Consider the following 19,507-nt stretch of genomic DNA (forward strand, 5'->3'; position numbering starts at 1 on the left):
TTAAAGGCGCTCTGGAGGGCCGAGGGGGCGGGGTTGGGGGAGGGGAAGACAGGGAGGAATCCGAGAATGCTTCCTGCTGCCTGTGACGGAAAGACACTGTTAATTGTTTGCGCCGCCCGGTACGGGAAGAATTTGGAGGTGTATCAGAAAGGCTGGATGGGGACCCAGAACTCCGGTGAGAACGGGAACTTTTTGGAGAAAGAAACCTGGATCTAGAGAGATGTTTATGCGGCGGGGAACGGGAGAGAGACCTGAGAGTGGAACGGTTAGAGGCATCATGGGGGGAAGGTTTAGGTGAGCCTTTCTGGTGTCCGGAACCTGTTGAAGGAAGAGAAGCGGTTAAGGTGTCGCAAGACCGGACGGGGCGGGAGGGGGTGGTCCCTCAAGGCCGGAAGGGCGGAGACTCATCCGCTGGATCCATCCTCATGGCTGGAGAGGAAGGTTCCTGTGGGCAGACATTGCTAGGAACATGTGAGCAGGAGGGCATTGTGAAGTTGTAGACGGATCAGTTTTCAGGGCCATATAAAAGAAAGCCATTACATAAGCCATTTCCTTCCATTTGGCAGCCCGGTGACAAAAATTGGCCAGCTCCCGTAAAATATCGGGATCAAATGAGCCCTGGGGGGTGCCAGCGGAAACCATCCTCCAGCTTATATCGGGGCCAGGTTTTGGAGCAGAGACGTGCCAGCGTCTTTAACTTGATGGAGGAAATCAAAGCATGAGGCTTTAGAGAGTCCAGGAGTTGACTGAGGGGGGAGTTTGGAGAAATTGGCTTTGAATTTTTAGTTTCCATGGTTAATCGGTAAATCCTCCTGCAGAAGGCGAGCGAGGCGTCTCGAGTGCAGGCGTCCCTGAACCCCGAGAGGCCGCGCTATAGGCAAAATCGGCCCGAACCTGCTACCGACAGGAAAATCCCGGCTAGGAGGGGAAGATTAAGCCTTTTGGGGCTGACCGTTCAGCCGAGAAGAGGTGCCCGTCCTGTGACGAGCCCGCACGTGAAAGAAAGAGGAGAAAGGAGGAAAAAAGGCAGAAGAGGCCAGGAACACCAAATTCCTGGCGGGAAGTTGGGGACACCAAGTCCTCAACTTGTAGGCGGAGCTATGGTCAACCAAGGAAGGGAGGGGGTAGAGAAAAAAAAGGGGGGTAGACAACCCAACCCAGAACGCGCCAGAGAAAGCTGGCCAGGCATTCCCTAGGCGGGACGGGGAGAGAGCCAGTGGGGGTAAACTCACGAATTGGTTGGTATCGGTTGGAGATGGAGGTGGTTGTAGGCAGGTCCCGGTTGTAGACTTTGTTTCCAGGAAGGAGGTCGTCCGGCACTCCGGGAGGTGCGCCAAAGGCCCGGAGGCCAGGCCTCAGGTGGAAGGCCCAGGACGGTAAGTCCCCGAGTCGGTTGGCACCAATGTTATTTTTCTTAAAATACAGGTCAAACTTAGACAGACACACACGGCAAAACAAACACAGACATGACACGGCGGCTCCCACGTGGGTCCACTTTAATGGGGGAGGGGAACACAAAAGGGCGGGGAGGTGTGCAGGACACACAAGGAAAGGCAAAGCAAGAGAGAGAGCCTCGTGTGGCCCTGCCTTTTTAACGGGGAGCGCAAGGGTGTCTGGGAAGGATGTCCCATACCTGTGCGCAGGTGTGCGCACAGGTATCCATAGTCCAGGAGGAGTCTGGGAGTTGTAGTTTCCAAAGGAACAACAATGTGTATTGCTGTGAAGGTGTCTGATCCCCTGGAATTGGACTTACAGGCAGTTGTGATTTTGTGGTTGATTTTTTTTTTTTTTTTTTTTTTGGTTTTTTGAAACCGGGTTTCGCTGTAGTTTTAGAACCTGTCCTGGAACTAGCTCTTGTAGACCAGATTGGCTTTAAACTCACAGAGATCCACCTGCCTCTGCCTCCCGAGTGCTGGGATTAAAGGCGTGTGCCACCACCACCACCTGGCTGTGGTTGATTTTTGTCATTACTCATTTATATGTGTTGGAGGAGGCACACATGCAACAGCATGCATGTGGGGGTCAGAGTACAACTCCATCAAAGATTCTCTCCTACCATGTCAGTTCCACAATTCCAACTCAAGCTACCATCTCGGCGGCAGCACAGCTGCCACATGAGCCATCCCAATACACCCACACCCTGCCTGCCTTCCCTTCCTCCCTCCCTCCCTCCCTCCTTTCCTTCCCTCCTTCCTTCTCTCTCTCCCTTCCTCTATCGTTTTTTCTTCCTTTCTCCCTCCCTCCCTCCCTTCCTTCCTTCCTTCCTTCCTTCCTTCCTTCCTTCCTTCCTTCCTTCCTTCCTTCCTTCCTTCCTTCCTTCCTTCCTTCCTCCCCCTCTTTCTCTCTCCCTTCCTCCCTCTCTCTCTGATTGGCCTTGAACTGGTTGTGTAACTGAAGGATTCCAAACCCTGATCCTTCCTTCTCCCTCCATCTCCCAAAGCCTGAGATTACAGCTTTGCCTACCATACTCTACTTGGTGTCATCAGCAAAGGCTTCAGGTTTGACCCTGCAGTGTCTACAGAAGTCTGACTCTGTTTCTCTGTCATGTACCCTCTGACCGTGGATTCTGACCTCAAGACTTCCATCTTCACCCACTGGGGCTACAATGTCCATGTCATATTATCCAGAGCACGAAGGGATGAAGGTTCTACAATTTCTGCCAAAAGTCATATTGTCATTCTGATTGTATGGATTTGGATCACAAGGTCAACACTGTATCCATTACAGGGCAGTGACAGGGATAGGAACCAGTTGCCAGTTTAAGTCAGTCAGATCCCATTCCTGATGCTGAGGTGGCCAGTCTCAGCCTAATCTTTTACTGGTGTGGGCAATAGCTGTTCTGAAGAAATTGTCTAAAAGGCAAAAAGATGGGAAGCAAAGCCGGGGCGGTGGTGGCGCACACCTTTAATCTCAGCACTGGGGAGGCAGAGGAAGGCGGATATCTGTGAGTTCAAGGCCAGCCTGGTCCACAAGAGCTAGTTCCAGGACAGGATCTAAAACTACAGTGAAACCCTGTCTCGAAAAACAAAAACAAAAACAGATGGGAAGCAGTGTGACGGTCAGGCATGGTGGCCTGGCCTGTAATCCCAGCACAGCCTAGAATCGCTCATCAGTCCGAGGCAGCGGAGGCACAGCCCCCATCCTGGAATTAACGTATTAGAGGGCTATTTTGGGAGGGTTTCAGGATTTGGTGGGTGGGTATTTACATACTAATGGAGGAAGTGGATGTTGAGATAAAAACTGGGAAATGCCAGCCGGTGAGGTGGCTCAGCAGGTAAAGGTACTGTTGTCAAGCCTGACAACCTGGCTTTGGTCCCCAGAACCTGCAGGATGGAAAGAGAGAACCATCTCAATTAATTTGTCCTGTGATGTTAGGGCTGTTCACGCTCCCTCCTCATAGTACATATGCGAATGACCTAAAGAACTGTCTACCGGACAGCCGGGAGCTACAAAGAGAAGCCCTGTCTCGAAAAACCAAAATAAATATTAAAAGCAATCACGTGAGTCTTCTGCCTTTTGGCATTGAAAACCATAGCCCTGGATGATTTTTGTAAATAGTTCATGTATTTATGTTTAAGTTGTTCGTGTATACATTTGAATAAATGTATGGAAGGCCTCTAGAAATGTCAGGGAGCTCTGCCCATGTAGTCTCAAAGACTTGACTATCTAAAAAAGATAGCCAGACAGTGGTGGCGCATGCCTATAGTCCATCCCAGCACTCTGAAGGCAGAGGCAGGCAGATCTCTGAACTCGGGGCCAGCCTGGTCTACAGAGGACAGGATGTGACAGGACAGGATGCCCTGCTCTCAGGACATCCAGGGCTGCACAGAGAAACCCTGTCTCAAAAAACTAAAAATAAATAAATAAAAAAGGCATGAACAGGAGGGCATCAATATACACACCAGCTCGGAAGGGGAGATCTCACCTGGCCCTATCCCTAGACAACCACAGGCACCTAAGGGCTGCAGAGGACAGCGGTGGTTTTGTGAAAAGCCCCTCCTTTTGATATCCAATAGAGCAAGTGGTCAGCCTTGAATTCATATACAGACAGGGGGCATTAAATAGATTGAGCAGATTTATATTTTATGGGAAGGGTTGGAGGGAAGAAAGGGAAAAGGAAATGACGTGATATTTTAACATTCCTTTATGTATGAATGTTTTGCCTACATATATGAGCACCACATGCGTGCCTGCTGCTTTCAAAGATCAGAGAGAACGCCGAATCCCCTGATACCAGAGTTCTCTGCAGAAGGAGCAAGTGCTCTTGATCCCTGAGCCATCTCCCCAGACTGTAGTAAATATATATATATATATGGTACCACTTCCTGGTCTCACCGCTGTAGGGAGATCATGTATTTTACATATAATATTTTGTTTTTTTAGATAGGGTTTCTCTGTGTAACCCTGACTGTCCTAGAGTTTTTGGTATAGACCAAACTGGCCTTTTAAGTGCTGGAATTAAAGACCTGAACCATTATGCTGGCTTCCATAATTATATTTTAATTTAAAAAGTAAGAAAAAACTTCAATGTGGAAGAATGAGCCACCTGTCTTTAAATCCCACTTGCTAGTCCTCTCAAAGCCTATGTCGTGACGCTTGACAATTTTCCAAACGGCTCCACAGCTCCATCTCTTGGCTTACAGGCGGTATCCTTAAAAGGGAAATTCTACAGACTGAAGCAAGGGCGGCCATATTGACTACGGGAATGGGCGGGGCATTGTGGGCGTCATTTTCAGTTAGGGCAAACCGACTTCCGCTCACCATCTTGAGTGACAGCAGCTCTGCTATGTTCATTAAGGGCCGGGCTGGGAAGGCGCCCCGGGGAGAGCGACGCTCCAGCCGCGGCGGGCAGAAGCTGGCGGTCGTAGCTCCGCCTCCAGCTCTGGGCTCCACCTCTCGGCCTCATTTCCGCCGGGAGAGCGTTTCTCGGCGTCGCTGCCGTAAATCAGGTCGGCAGTTTGCCGCATCACGGAAGATGGCGGCGGCTACGGTGAACGGGACGGCCGGCGTCTCGAGCTCGGGGCCCGCGGCCACTTCGGGCGCGATCTTGCAGGCAGCGGCCGGCATGTACGAGCAGCTCAAGGACGAATGGAACCGGAAGAGCCCGAATCTTAGTAAATGTGGAGAAGAGCTGGGCCGTCTGAAGGTAGGAGTTCGGCGGGCCCTCAGTGCCTTGGTACCGGAGGCCGGTAGTGCGGGCGGAGGAAGGGAAAGAGCGAGGTTCGGAACAGCAGAAGGTGGGCCTGGAGGGCTCCGAAGTGAGGCGGATGGGACAAACCAAACGCGGCCCTTGCAGTGGCGGGAAGGGAGTGATGGAAAGATTGTTTGGCTGAATCGTATGAGATTCTTACAGCTTGGGGTTTGGAGGGGCAGGAGTGGGATCAGACACAAGCGAAGGTAGGACGAGGGGATGGTGGAAGAATGAGGTAGGGATGATGGGCCGTGAGGGTATGCGTGTTAAAGAGCAGGACAAGGCAAGCCGTGGGCGACCAGAGGTAAGAATGAGTCTGTGTGTTTGTGGCCGTACCGAACCCAGAGGAGCCTGAAATTCGGTTGTAAATACATTTGATGTATGCAAAGCCAGCCTGGTCTCTTAATGGCAAGTTCAAGACGGCAAGAACGACCCAGTTCCACTAGTCCTCATCTCAAAAATAATAATTATTATTATTAATAAATAAGCAAACAACAGCAACAAAATGTTTTAGTTCTCTAAGTTTACTAAGAAGTGGTGTCACGGCTGGACTGGGGGAAGGGGGAAATGAGTGTGTCCTACACTCCTTGACATAGATTTGGCCTAGTTACCCCTTCTCAGGCAGAGTGTGGTGGGGGAGGTCTCCCCAGAACTAAGTGTCCTAGCTGGGCATGAGATGTCCCCGACTTGTAATCCTAGCACTTTGGAGACTACCACAAGGATCTCCAGTTCTAGGCCAGACTGGCCTGCATAGGGAAATACTGTCTCAAACAAAACAGAAACACAAAGCAATTAAGATCGTCAGTGTCTCTCCACCCCAGGATTCCCCTGGGTCCAGCCCCGAGTGCCTCCTGTTTCCTGGTAGCATTGTGATGAGGTCATCTAGTGGCGCCTCTGTGTGCCGAGGCCCTAGGCTCAGCGCTTTCCAGGGGCTGACTCCCTTGGTACTCATAGTGTTGTATGCGTTAGGATGCTCGTCAGCTCCATTTCCCAAGGAGGAGCATCAGAGTCCAGAACAAGTGGGTGACCTGTGTTTGAAGTCTTGTCTTCATTCCTTCCCCCTCAGCTGGTTCTGTTGGAGCTCAATTTCCTGCCAACCACAGGGACCAAACTGACCAAACAGCAGCTCATTCTGGCCCGTGAGTGTCACTGGTTGGTGGAGGGGGGGGGCGGGGCAGGGCGGTAATGGTAAGAATGAGGTAGTGATGATCCCAGGAGGGATTCCAGTCACCACCTCAGAGTCACCCCCTTACCAACAGGTGACATACTGGAGATCGGGGCCCAGTGGAGCATCCTATGCAAGGACATCCCCTCCTTCGAGCGCTACATGGCCCAGCTCAAATGCTACTACTTTGATTACAAGTGAGGTTGGGCCCTCCGGGGAGGGGCTGGAGTCAGGTGGTTGGTTACTTGGTTCCTTTACTCTGGCTCGCTGTTGGCTTTTCTCCTGGGAACCTTTGCTATTCTTAGCTCTGTCCCCAGAAGCTGGAGGGACAGGGGATTGTCTTGACCTGACCTGGGTTTATGTAGTCTACTTGGTTTGTGTGGTCATTTCTGTAAGTTTCTAACCGGTTTTCCTTTTTTTTTTTTTTTTTTTGGTTTTTCGAGACAGGGTTTCTCTGTGGCTTTGGAGCCTGTCCTGGAACTAGCTCTGTAGACCAGGCTGGCCTCGAACTCACAGAGATCCGCCTGCCTCTGCCTCCCGAGTGCTGGGATTAAAGGCATGAGCCACCATCGCCCAGCTGAGGTTTTCCTTTTTCTTAAAGATTTGTGTCTGTATTTTAATGTATATGGGTGTGTTGCGTGTATGTCTGCACATCAGAGGACGCATTGGATCCTGTTCTAGATGGTTGTGAGCCCCCAAGTGGATGCTGGGAGTTGAACTCAGGACCTCTGCAAGTGCTTTTATCCCTGATCCTCATACTATGTTCCCTCGACGCAGTGTGGCTACTTGTTACCCTTCAGCTACTAGGTGGTATTCTTGGCTCCTCCAGCTGACATATCTATAGCAGCCAATAGGATGCTATTTTGCCAGAACCACTGTTTGCTGGTTCTTTTGTTTTGAGACAGAGTTCAAGGCAATCCCCTTGCCTTTGGGTGGAGAGTATACGTAGTGCTGCCCCCTGCTGGTTTGTTTTGAGACAGGGTTTCTTTGTGTAGCTCTGGCTGTCCTGGAACTCACAGAGATCCACCTGCCTCTGCCTCTCAAATGCTGGGATTAAAGGCCCCATTACCCCGCTTGTTTTTGAGTTTTTGCTATATAGTTCAAGCTGTCCTTAAATTTATTGTCATTCTGCCTCCTTGAATACTGTCATTAAAGGCATGGGCCACCACACCCAGCTGTTGTTTTTGGAAGTCTGTGTCTCCTGTTCCCCAGGCTGGCTGAGAACTCAGTATGTAGCCCAGGGTGATCTTGAACTTCTGATACTCTTGTCTTTACCTTCAATCGCTGGGATTACAGGTGTGCACCGCCATTTCTGGTTTATGTAGTTCTGGGGGTGCTAGGACAACATTCTACTTACTGAGTTCCTAACCTTTGGGTGCTATTCTTAGGACTTTATACCTAGGTTAGGCCATTTAATTAACCATATTTAAGGAACCTGCCTTTGTGGTGTGGATATTAGTGACAACTGTTTAACAGATGGGGAAATATGTTGAGTCACTGTGAATTGAGGTACCTTGCTTGGTCCATGACTTGTGGCTTTTCTAGCCTCTCTGTACGTCACTTGTCTGAAATCCCACACATAGTTGGGAGGACTCTGGAAGATAGATGAGGCTCTTGGCTAGGTCCCCAGGACCTGCTGACCTTAGTTCCCCCCTCCCTGGCCTACAGGGAACAGCTTCCTGAGTCAGCCTACATGCACCAGCTCCTGGGCCTCAACCTCCTCTTCCTGCTATCCCAGAATCGAGTAGCTGAGTTCCACACAGAATTAGAACGCTTGCCTGCCAAGGACATCCAGACCAATGTCTACATCAAGCACCCTGTGTCCCTCGAGCAAGTAAGGCTGGGCAGGGAAGGGAGAGCCTGGCTGAGGTGGGTGTCGTTAGTTGAGACTGTGAGGACAGTTTCCTTGGGGGGGTTATCAGGGTCCAATCATTTTCAACCCACCAACTCATTTAACCAGCAAATAAAAACAGATGTGTGCCAGGCACCAGGGAGGTTTTCTTGTTCGGTGAATCAAACAGGTAAAACCCCTAATCTTGAGACAGTGAGGGAAAGAAGCATCAGGTACCAGAAGAATGAGTCACCTGTGTGTTGTGTAAGACCGGAAGTGTTATGGGGACCTGGGCCTGGGAGGGGTCCATGAGGATCTGACAGGGCTAAGAACTCATCTGGCAGAGAGGCTCTCTGTGTCCTGAGGCTAAAACCTGCCCGTCCTATCTGAGGGACAGCAAAAAAGGTACAGGAGCAAGGGGATAAGGCTAGGGTAGAGCCTTGGGAGCTGGTAGGGAGTTGTGTCTGGTGCTGAGGCCTCTGGAGGGTTTACTGTGGGGTGGGGTGACAGAGTGTCAGTGGCGGCAGCAGTTCAGATGTCTGTGGAGTGGGAGCTGGGCTCCAAACTGCAGAGAAGATGGTTGGTTGCCAGGTGAGTGTGTAAGCCAGGTAAGGTTTCTTGGAAGAGACGGAACCCAATCTACTGGGCATGGGTGGGCTGTGTGGCAAGGATGTTGTGGTAGAGCAGGGGTTGGGAGGCAACAAGGGCACAGGGAAGCCCTGTGCTTCCTTCATCCTCTTCCTCCTCTTTCTTGGCCTTGGCAGTACCTGATGGAGGGTAGCTACAACAAGGTGTTCCTGGCCAAGGGAAACATCCCTGCCGAAAGCTATACTTTCTTCATTGACATCCTGCTGGATACTATCAGGTATGTATGTGGGTGCTGGGTCCCCAGATGCTACCCTGCCCAATTCCTGGGATTTGATGCCTTGGTGTTTTTCATAGTGGGACACACACACACACACACACACACACACACACACACCCTGCTTCTGAGAGTTGAGTTAGAGCCTTGTGAAGACTAAGCAAGCACTCTGCTGCTGAGCTCCACTCCCAGGCATGCTACCTTTTTTGGGAGGTAGGGCGCTTGAGAAAAGGTTTCCATATAACCAAGACTGGCCATGAACCTGATCCTCCTGTCTTACCTCTCAAGTGCTGGGAGTACAGGCATGCTAGATGAGCCCTCTTCTTCATTCATACAAGAACCTCCTCCACACTGAAGAAGGGGCCCGTGCCCACCTGTGACTGGTCAAGTTAGCTCGCTCTTTCTAAGCCCTCAGTGCTGCAGTCAGTCCCAGAAGGATAGGGTCTGGAGGTTGTCTGCTCTGCAGTGAGAACTGTCATCTTCCCACAGGGATGAAATCGCAGGATGCATCGAGAAGGCCTATGAGAAAATCCTTTTTGCTGAAGCTACCCGGATTCTCTTCTTCAACACACCCAAGAAGATGACAGACTACGCCAAGAAGGTTGTGTTGTACCCTGTCTCAATAGTGTTAGTGCACAGTGTGGGTAGTCTGGGAGACACTGGGAGATTAAAGTCTGCTCACGATTAAATCTAGTTATGAGACCTCAGACAAATGGCTCGGGCTCTCTGGAGCTTTCTGGCCTTTCCCTAGAAGGAACTAGAGTTTGACAGACACATGGAGCTTAGCATGGCGCCTGGCACCAGGTCCAAGGATGCTCTGATGTTGGGTTAACAGAATTCCTTAGAAGCAGCTTGTCCCATAAGACTGCTTCATTTGGTGGGAGCATTTGAGTAGGAGCAGTGCCCCAGCAGATGCTGACTCATGCTGCATGCTGACCTTGGTGTCCAGGAACTCAAGAGTCAAGAGCAGACTGGGAAGGCTTAAGAGCAGACTGTCAAAGGGATGGATTTGAGGTGTGATGGTGACAGCTGATAACTACTTGCTGTGGACTGTTTTCATTGCTCAGAGGCATTAGCTGAGTCCTCGTGGTAGAGCTATAGAGGAACATGATTATGGTACCTGTCTCAAACACGGAGGGGTGAATTTGGTGGCAGTGATCTGTGAAGAAAGGAGCATACCAAGAGGTGGCTACATGGGGTGGGGAGCAGCCTGTGGGATCACCCTCTTATTTCTGATTTCTCTTCCTTTAGCGAGGTTGGGTCCTGGGCCCTAACAACTACTACAGTTTTGCCAGTCAGCAGCAGAAGCCAGAAGACTCCACCATCCCCTCCACTGAGCTGGCCAAACAGGTCATCGAGTATGCCCGGCAGCTGGAGATGATTGTCTGAGCCTCGGTCAGGATGGGTGGACATGGCTAGTCCAACAAACCAGTATAGGCTAGCCTTCAATAAAGGCGGATTAACCTTTTATGGGCCCTAGTCTCCCAGTGGAACCGTGGGAAATAGTTGCTCCTGGAGAATTGGGAGTTTGGGGGCCTTTGGGACCCCAGGGTATGTGTTATCCAGCAGCCATTGCTCTGGGTTTTACGTGTAGATGCCCAGTGGCCCACAGGAGAGCACAGGCCCAGATTGAGGACTCTTCTAGCCAGCTGTGGATACATTGTGGCACTGGGCCAGGGGACTAGGTTTTTTTCCAGTGAAGTACCATTTGTCTCAATTTTAAAAATGTTGGCCATGGATTAAATAATTTTTCAAATGATACGTGAAACTGATCTTGTCTGTGGGCTGCCATTTGTGCCCTCTGCAATAAATGGTATGGGCCGTGATGTGGGTATGGCCGATCTGGCCTCCTTGAGCTGACATTGTAACGGAGACCCTGCTGGCTGGCCCACTAGCCTGCTTCCTGCTTTGAAGTCCTTGGAAAACTCTAAGGGGCAAAGTCCAAGTCTGGCCAAGCTACCTACTTGATAACCATCCAGTTGGTTATCCTCACTGTGGCTCCCGTGACCCATGACCTGCGCCAAGTGTGGCTGCTCAGTGGCGTCATTGCTTTGGACCCTGTCACCTTACTTGGTATGTGCAAGAGTTGGTTCTTTGAAGGAGGCCTGGCTTTGCTCATGGCTGCACCTCAGCTTCCCCAGTGGTAACTGATAGGCAGCTAGGCAAGCTGTGTAGACTGGGTGCTTTATTGGCAAGGAAGGTGAGTCAGAGGGTGTTGGGCAGGCCACGCTCAGTTGTAATGGGTGGCCTGCAAGTCGTAGTGCTCCAGTCCAGCTACTAGGGAGCCAGCCAGCTTGACGGTGGCCACCCAGGGCGGCTCACTCAGGTGGTTGGTGGGTGTGCTCAGCCTGGGAGAAGGAAAAATTGACAGGGTCTGTGTAGTCTGCTGGACTACTCCGAAGTGTCATAAGGTTCCTAAGGGCATTTGGGGCAGAGGTACATCCATGTGGAATAGGAAGGGGTATGAGGAGCCCGAGCTAAGCCCCCAAGGCAGGATGTTGTCCATAGCAAGGTTTAGAGCTGGCAACAAAATCCAGGAGCTTAGTATAGTAGCGAAGGTGGAGAGAGCGGCAGTGCCCCCTGATGGGAAAGTAATCTTTGTAGGCAAAGGTCTGCCCTCTAGTTGCCAAAGCCTTGGGCCCAGGGTAGGTGAGTAGGGGGTTGGGATAAGGTATGGAAGATGAGGTTCTCACTGGGCCCAGAAAGGTTGGGGACCTGTTATTTACTCCACCCTCAGGTTCCAAAAAGACAGTTGCTTCCTTCCCCAGTCTTTGAAAAACCTTGGGGTTGGGCCTTAGTGCCCTCGGGGACAGGGTTAAGGCAGAATAGGGTCAGGCCAACAGGAAGGTTATGGAATTGACTAAGGGTCAAGGGGTTGAGCTAAAGGCCAGTCAAAGGTCAGCTCCTGAGGCCCAGCTAGGCTGAGACCCACATAAGTCAAGGGCCAGCCTATGGTCAGGATGCCAAAGCGTTGAATCTTATTCTATGCAGGGAAAATGGGTGCTGGACTTGGGTGTGTGCCCTCCACTCCTCGATCTCCCTCACCATGCATACACGTTGCGAGGCAGGCGTCGGTGGCGGGGTTGATGGCGGCAGTAGCACTTGCAGGGGCAAGAATTAAGCACCTCGAAAGGTGGCCAGTGGCGCACTGCACCCTTGTTAGGGGCACCGGCTGTGGAGGTTCCGCTGCTGCTACCGCCACCCCCTCTGTTGCTGTCAGTCACCGGATTTGAAGTCAGTTTTCGAGGACCGTCTCCAGATATAACCTCTTCACGGATCACACCCCGGGCCGCTCGGGGACCTTTGTTCTTGCGTGTACGAATCTTGGTGGGTTGAGGCACTGGCAGTGGCTCAGCAGGAGGATTTGCTGGAGCTGGGCATGTGGCCGGAACAGGGGCCGGGAGCGGGGGCGGAACCTGCTCAGTGGCCACGGTAGGGGGCAGAGAGGGAGGAGAGGTGGGAGCCAAGGCTGACTCCGCCTGGCCTGGGCCTGGGGTAGGCGGACGAGCCACCAGTATCGGCGTCCTCGGGAGCGCTGGTGGCTGTGGTGTGGGTGGCGGCGCCGGTGGCGGAATGGTTCGTGGTGTGGGTGGTGGCGGTGGCAACGGAGGTATCTGCTGCAGACCTGGAGGCACTGAGTGTACAGGGTTGCTATTGGTGGGCTCTGGGAAGATGAACATGGGTGACGCCAGCAAGGCAGGTGAGGTTTTCCGGGGCCCTGAAGCTGGATGCGTCTGACCTGACCTTGATGGAGGGGAGCCCCATGGCCCTGAGAGTGTGGTTGTGCGCCTTCGGGGTGCCCCGATTCCCCCTGAAGCCCCGTTGAATCGGAAGTGCCGTTCAGTGCCATCGGGAGGGCTCACCCAGTCGAATTTGGGCTTTGAACCTGGGAAGGTGGTGTAAGGGGGTGGTGGTAGAGCCCGGGCAAGGGGAGCAGGCGCCGAAGGGGGACCAGAACACCCTTCGCCATCTCCATCACCGCCCTCGGTTTCCTGAGCTGCACGAGGGACCTCTCCCATGGGACGAGTGGCTTCAGGAGGTTGGGGCCCTTGCTTCAGGACCTCGGCATAAGAGATGGCCCCCGACGAGGCAAACAGTCCTCCGCCACCACCGGCCCCAACTGAGGGTTTGGCTGCTAAGGGGACCGAGGCCGCTGCTGGGGACAAGTGGGGCCCGGACTTGAAGGTGACTTTACACAGCAGATTCAGGCCGGACTCGGAAGTAGCAGACCGAGCCATTTCGCCCTCTCCGACTTTGGGTGGCGCCCCTCCGCGGGCTCCCCCGGCCGCCTGACCCTCGCTGCTATGCCTGACCTGGCTTTCTGTGGGGCTTGTAGCCGACGAGGCCAGAGTGATTCTCCGGCTAGGGGGCTGCGGGTGGCAAGGCGGAGGTGCTGGAGGTAGCTGCTTCCGAGGCTCTAGGAGCGTCGGAGGTGGGGCTGGGGCCTTCGGGACCGGTTCTTTTTCGGTCAGTTGCCGGGGCAGCGGTGGCAGCGGGCGGAGGCTCGGAGGGTCACCCTGACCACGATGGCTCGCCTCCAACAGGCCGCGGATCCGAGGCACTGCAGTGCCCGTGGGTTTTCGCCACTTAGATGGCGCGGGCAGCAGGGACCCCACGGGGGGCGGGGGTGGTGTGGAGACCGCCGCCGTAGCCGCCTCCTCTGGAGGGGGTGTCACTGGTGAGGGCAGTTCTAGGGGCAGGGGCGAGGGTGAGGCCTGGGGCTCCGGGGGTATCAGGAGTCCCGGGGGCCCGGAACTGCCAGGGAACCAGACGCCCAGCCCTCGAGCCAGGCGCATGGCTGGGGATGAGGGGGTCACCTCGGGCTCCACCAGAGGCGTCCTGCGGGAGTCGGATGCGCGGTCTGAGGCCTGCTCTTTACGGGAGCCTCCGCCTGCGGAAGGCTCCGACTGCACGTTCCCCATTTTCGACGGAGGTCGGAGACTGTGGTTAAATAAACTTCCACCCGTCAGTCGGAGGGTTCTGCGGGGACTCCAAGGCTCAGGCTGTTCTTGGACTGTCCCTGTCTGCATTGGTGTGTCCCGTCCTCCAATATTCTCTCAGCCCCGGTCTCCAGTTCTCCGATTCATCATGGCCACGCCCACTTCCCCATGGTCTCAAAAGCGGTTCGAACCCAACTTCTTAACGTACTAAGGTACCAACCCTGACTTCTTAGTTGCTTAGATCACATCTCTAACACTTTAGCCACGCCCGGGATTTCAAGGCTTCGGGGTCAGTTCTCGCCAGTCTCTTTGTTGAGTTTTAAACCACACCGGTAATGATGGTTATGCCCAGTAGCCAACAAGGAATTCAAGTTTCTATCCTAACACACTAAACAAGTCCTTGAGGCCTAAGCCCCGCCCCCGATTGTCAGGAATCGGCCGCATCCTCATCCCGCCCCCACCCGCGTCAGGTCTGCTTCTGCCTAACAAATACAAGGGACTGTAGTCTAACTAATCCCCTAGTCCTTCAGTCCTAACCCTCCGATCACCCACCGTCTCTCTCTGTCGATCATTTGGATCCCTCCCTCTTCTCAGCCAGCAGCAAATCCTCACGTCTAAACTTTTCCCGCTCGGCGTTTGTGACAGCTCTTAACTTAGGCTCCACCCCTTTTCCTCAAGCTCCGCCCCGGCTCCTTCGCTCAGTAGACCCCACTCACCGACTCCTACAGCCGGCCAAAGATCAGACCACGGCCCCGTGGACCAGGGCAGGGCGGGGAACGGCCGTAGCAGAAAATAACCGAAAAGAACGAGTGTGCGGGTGAAGGCAAGTGGGCGAGACAGCGAGGACTACCCCCAAGATCTAGGCCCCGCCCCAAGCTCGAGGCCACGCCCCCGTGGGCCAGCTTGAGCGCAGTCCTTCGAACCTAGCTCATCCTTAGAAACACTTAGAAATCCTTAGTGTCTTCCCGATGTGCAGGCCACTTTGCCTTATGCCCCACCCCCCTTATAATGCCCCGCCCCTCTCTTTAAATACCTCCCCGGACCCCGCCCATTGCGAACACTGCTACGTGGCTCCTCCTTTTAGGCCTCGTACCTGACCTGCCCCTAAGGAAATTTATCTCCAAGATCCGCCTTGCTCAGTCTAGGCTGCACCTCTTTCCAAGGCCCTGCCTTCACTCGGCTGGCTCAGAGGGCCCACCCTCCCGCCCCTTCCGTGACGCACCCTCTCAGTTCCTTCAGCGCCCAAGCCTCCTCCTTACTCAGGCTCCCAGGCCCCGCCTCTTTTCGAACCCTGCCGGGCATCCCGCCCCTCCCATTCAAAGCCCAGACCGTGGACCACCTTCTTTCTAGAACCCGAAGATCAGGCCCTATCTCTATTCCCTTCTCACATCATCAGGGACCAACCGTTCAGATAAGTGAAAAAGTAGGGGATTCCCCTCAGGGTCCCTAGAAAATGGGGGCTATAAGGGTTGTTCGTTATAGCCCGAGCCGGGCTCTAGGACCCAGCGGGCAAGTACGCCCGCTTTGCTCCTACCCTTCCCCCAAGCCGCCCCCTCCCCCCCCACGTCTTCCAGGTTCCCCCTCCCTCCCCCCCTCGCCCCGGCTCCCGGTGCCCGTCTCCAGCGCCGCCGGAACCAGCGAGGGAGCGGGAGCGAACAGGAGGAGGAGGAGGCCGCGTCGCCGCCGCTCGGAGCCCGGCCGGAGCCTCCCAGGCAGGTGCCCAGAGCGGCGAGGGGGCGGGGGGCTGACGAGTCTGCCTGCCCGGGTGAGGGGGCAGCTAGGACTGCAGCTGCACCCCTCTGCCCACCCTTGCTCCCCGCGGATACAAGCTGGGAGAACAAGAGGGGTGGGGGCCCCAATCTACGCGGTAGCCATTTGGGGTACCAGTTTCCATTTGGGGGTCCTGGACTTCTTCCGTGGATGCCCCATTCACAAAATTCCATCGTGGACCCTCGCCATTGAGGAATCTGAGGACTACTCTCCCTGGGAAAATAGATGTGTGGGAACGTAGGACACCCCAAGACCTCAGTGCCCCATCTCAACTAGGCCTTTGGGGGGACCCCTGCCCTCTTTCCCTGCTTCACCTGTTGTTGGGGGAGGCGGGCGGACAAAGGAAGCAGTGTCACGTGACTGCTCATTCACAAAATCCCATCCCATTGAGAAAAGGGGGCTGGGGGCGCTATGGCCGCCCCTTCCCCTCCTGAAAGGCTGGGGAAACCCGACAGCTTGCAGGTGGGGGAGGGGGCTAGAACTCGTTGCCTGGGTCCCTAAGGTTGGGACTCCAAGGTCTCTGAGCTTGGGGGCGGTGGGGCTGGGTGCTAATTCTGATTGCTGGGCGGAGGACTATATCCCCTAAGCTGGGGGCCGGGTAAAATGTTTCTGAAGGATTGGTGGGGGGGGGGATGGATAATTATCTCCCCCTCCCATCTGTCTTCTTCGGCGTCCCTTAACTGAGACCAAAGGGAGCAACCTTAATTTTTGTGAATGAAATGCTCTTTGGATCTTTTCGGTAGCCGGTTGCTGGCTTCCTCTGCCTCCATCTCCTTCTCGGCCTCTCTTTCTGGCCATTTCTGGTTCTCTCTCTGCTCCCTGCCCATCTCCCGGTTGCTGGGTGACTCAGTGAGCTTTGCATCCGGTCTCATTCATAAATCCGGGAAAGGGTGGGGGGAAAGAGCCAAGGTTTCTCACCCAGCTAGTGGCCTGGGTGACTGGGGTGCGGAGGCAGTGTTGGGGGCACTGAAGCTGAGTTGATGGGTCCAGAGAAAATAGATGTGCGCAGAAACCCAGCTGTGAGGGGGACAATGGGTGGGGCTATGGGTTTGTGATGAGAGAGAGGGAAGGAGACTGGGGTTGAGGGGAGAAGCAGTAGGGGGAGGGGAAGGTGGCAAACCCAGGCTATGAGGGTGGGGATGGGAGAAGATGCTGAAAAGGTGGGGATGGTGAAAAAAAGGTAGATATGGAAAAGCTAAGTGGGCAAGATGTTACCAAGAAGAAAGTGGGTAAGGGGTGGAGGTACTGGAGGCTTGAGGGTGAGGTAAATTCAGAGGTGGGAGATAAAGAAGAGGGCAGCGTTAGATGAACGCTAAAATCGGGAGGAAGATTTGAGTTCACGGCCTATCCTTCCCACCTCCTCTAGGTACATGGTGCGGGTCCGAGCCGTGGTGATGGCCCGAGATGACTCCAGTGGGGGCTGGCTGCCTGTGGGGGGCGGGGGCCTCAGCCAGGTGAGCGTATGTCGGGTCCGAGGGGCCAGGCCCGAGGGGGGGGCCCGCCAGGGGCACTACGTCATCCACGGGGAGCGGCTTCGGGACCAGAAAGTGAGCCACCCTGGGGTGTGGGAATGGGATGAGCCCTGGGGAAGGAGGGAAGGGTCTGGGAAGAGGGGGACAAGGAGAGATCACGTTGTCCCTCTACCACTGGGATTCAAAGTGGGCCTTGGGATGGGTTTTGGAATGAATACCTGGTTTGTGAATTAAGAGCTGGAATTTGGGGGTGGGATGGGGTATTGGGAAACGTGTCCACTGCTTCTCTGGCTATTCTGTCACACAGCTACTTCGGTAGTGGCCTTCCTGCCCTGTTCCTGCTTCTCCTCCAACCTTGGTCTGTCCACAACGACCCAGCTCACACCCAGCTCACATCCTGTCCCTTCTCTGCTCAGAACCCTCTTCTGGCTCCATCTTGTTCAGAGATGCCCCCCTACCAACTGGTCCTTGTCTGCCCTAAGTATCTGGAGGCATTTGTGGGGTCTGCTTAGAAGTGTCACATATGGTTGACAGTCCTATGTCACATGGTTCTAATCCCAGCACTAGGGACACTGGCAGGAGGATTGTGAAGTTACAGGACAACCTGGGCTAGGTTGTGAAACCTTTTTTTTCAAAAGGAAAGCTTGGGTAAGGGATGCATTGCGAAGCAGAGCAGGAACAGTGTAGGGGAGTGTTGGTATCAGACAAGGCCGTGGAGGAAACACCCAGGGGTGGTCAGCATCGAGGGGTTAGAAGGTTGGTATCTCTGTGTGGAAGGTTAGAATCTCTGGGCCAGTTTCCAGGGGATTATTGAGGCATCAGAAAGGAGCTGGTTGTAATATTTTGATATTCAGTAAAATGTGAATAATTCTTCTTCTTCCATCAGAACAGGAAATGTTAGGTTATGAGAAAAGGTTAATTTTTCTTAACATTTAATAAGATTCAAGGTTCCTACTGGGACATCAGAGGAAAAAAATTAGATAAGTAGAGAAATCAAAGGATTGAGGGGATGTTGCAGAACAGAGCCATGTCCCCTCCAATTAGGGTAGTTAGTTTGTGTTTAGGTACATCTGCTGTTGTGAATGAAGTCGTTGGGGTGTAGAGAGTGGCTGGGCTTGAAGGTCACAGGCATGGCTAGGGTGGTGTGACCTAGTCCCTTGCCGCCCCTCAGATCACCTTGGAGTGTACCCTCAGGCCAGGTTTGGTTTACAACAAAGTGAACCCTATCTTCCACCACTGGAGCCTGGGTGACTGCAAGTTTGGGCTGACGTTTCAGAGTCCTGCTGAGGCTGATGAATTCCAGAAGGGTCTTCTAGCTGCGCTGGCCGCACTCAGCCGAGGTCAGTGGTGTAGGCACAGGTGCCCAGGCTGGGGAACAGACGTAGGAGAAGCTGGGGTCTGGGAACTCACTTCTGCCTCTCTTTCTGTTCTAGGCTCACTCACTCCGTCCTCTTCCTCTTCCTCCTCCTCCCCTTCCCAGGACACTGCAGAGACCCCCTGCCCTCTGACGGTGAGTCTTGGGGTCTGCCATGGGTGTGTGTGGGTGGTTCTAGTCTACAAATATTCCTGAATACTTGCTGTGGAGCTGGCAAAAGGCCACATACTGGGAACACAAAATCAGGCCAAAATTGATAGTGGCAATTCAATCCTGGATGTTTTAATTTTTCTGGTCTTTTATATGTATCTATCAATTTATTTTTAGTTAGGGTCTAACGTAACCCAGGCCAGCCCCAAAGCTGCATATGTATCTGAGGAATGACCTTGGATTTAGATCCCCAGAGTGCTGGGATTCCTGGTGTGTGTCACCAGTGTGGCTGGCTTGCTTGTTCTCTCCTCTTTCTTTCCTTTTCTTGGGGGTGGGGTGTGGAATGGTGGCAGAGGTCCTCACTCTGTAGCCTAGGCTGATCTGCAGCTTGGATCTTCATACATGGTGGGATTACAGTGGTACACCCTCACAGCCCGGCTCAGTTTTTCTCTGCTGTTGTCATTCATACATATGTTCAAGGGTGCTGAAAAAGCACCAGGAAGTGTTTTAGGCACCAGGGATATTTTTATTAGCAAACAAAACAGCAAACTTCCTTTTTTTTTTCTTGGTACTTTAGTCCAGTGTGAAAGACAGAGGAAAAAGATAAAACATAAGAAGCAATGAACTTTAAAATAAATGCACGGACAAATCAATTGATAATTCTTCTTCTTCTTCTTCTTCTTCTTCTTCTTCTTCTTCTTCTTCTTCTTCTTCTTCTTCTTCTTCTTCTTCTTCTTCTTCTTCTTTTTAA

General features: G+C 53.4%; 3 protein-coding genes across 6 annotated transcripts in view; 2 read left to right on the top strand and 1 right to left on the bottom strand.

Annotated features, from left to right (window-relative positions):
• The first annotated feature begins 4,786 nt into the window (after positions 1 to 4,786).
• Positions 4,787 to 10,817, top strand: Psmd8 (proteasome 26S subunit, non-ATPase 8). The gene is made up of 7 exons (XM_005361294.3): positions 4,787 to 5,146; positions 6,258 to 6,330; positions 6,451 to 6,553; positions 8,025 to 8,190; positions 8,952 to 9,052; positions 9,539 to 9,650; positions 10,301 to 10,817. The coding sequence occupies exons 1-7, from the start codon at positions 4,787 to 4,789 to the stop codon at positions 10,436 to 10,438; spliced, it is 1,053 nt and encodes a 350-aa protein (XP_005361351.1). The 3' UTR covers positions 10,439 to 10,817.
• Positions 10,818 to 11,279: 462 nt separating this feature from the next.
• On the bottom strand, positions 11,280 to 14,561 carry Ggn (gametogenetin). Of its 2 annotated transcripts, XM_005361315.2 has the most exons (3): positions 14,542 to 14,561; positions 12,095 to 13,990; positions 11,280 to 11,397 (listed from the first exon to the last, which is right to left on the bottom strand). In XM_005361315.2, exons 1-3 carry the CDS (start codon positions 14,559 to 14,561, stop codon positions 11,280 to 11,282), a joined length of 2,034 nt encoding a protein of 677 aa, XP_005361372.2. The 2 variants fall into 2 exon arrangements, with proteins under 2 accessions (XP_005361372.2, XP_026641848.1); XM_026786047.1 differs by lacking the exon at positions 14,542 to 14,561 and having other exon boundaries at positions 12,095 to 14,169.
• A 753-nt stretch (positions 14,562 to 15,314) lies between these two features.
• Spred3 (sprouty related EVH1 domain containing 3) overlaps positions 15,315 to 19,507 on the top strand; it is an 11,520-nt gene continuing 7,327 nt past the window's right edge. Inside the window, exons 1-4 of one of the 3 annotated variants that reach the window (XM_026786389.1) lie at positions 15,315 to 15,705; positions 17,126 to 17,306; positions 18,403 to 18,571; positions 18,665 to 18,741. In XM_026786389.1, coding sequence (XP_026642190.1) covers positions 15,443 to 15,705; positions 17,126 to 17,306; positions 18,403 to 18,571; positions 18,665 to 18,741 — 690 coding nt within the window. In that variant the 5' untranslated portion in view covers positions 15,315 to 15,442. The remainder of the gene's footprint in view (positions 15,706 to 17,125; positions 17,307 to 18,402; positions 18,572 to 18,664; positions 18,742 to 19,507) is intronic. The other 2 variants (XM_013351575.2, XM_005361295.2) reach the window with 2 other exon arrangements.

Source organism: Microtus ochrogaster, linkage group LG4 (assembly GCF_000317375.1).
Source record: "Microtus ochrogaster isolate Prairie Vole_2 linkage group LG4, MicOch1.0, whole genome shotgun sequence".
Lineage (NCBI taxonomy): Eukaryota > Metazoa > Chordata > Mammalia > Rodentia > Cricetidae > Microtus > Microtus ochrogaster.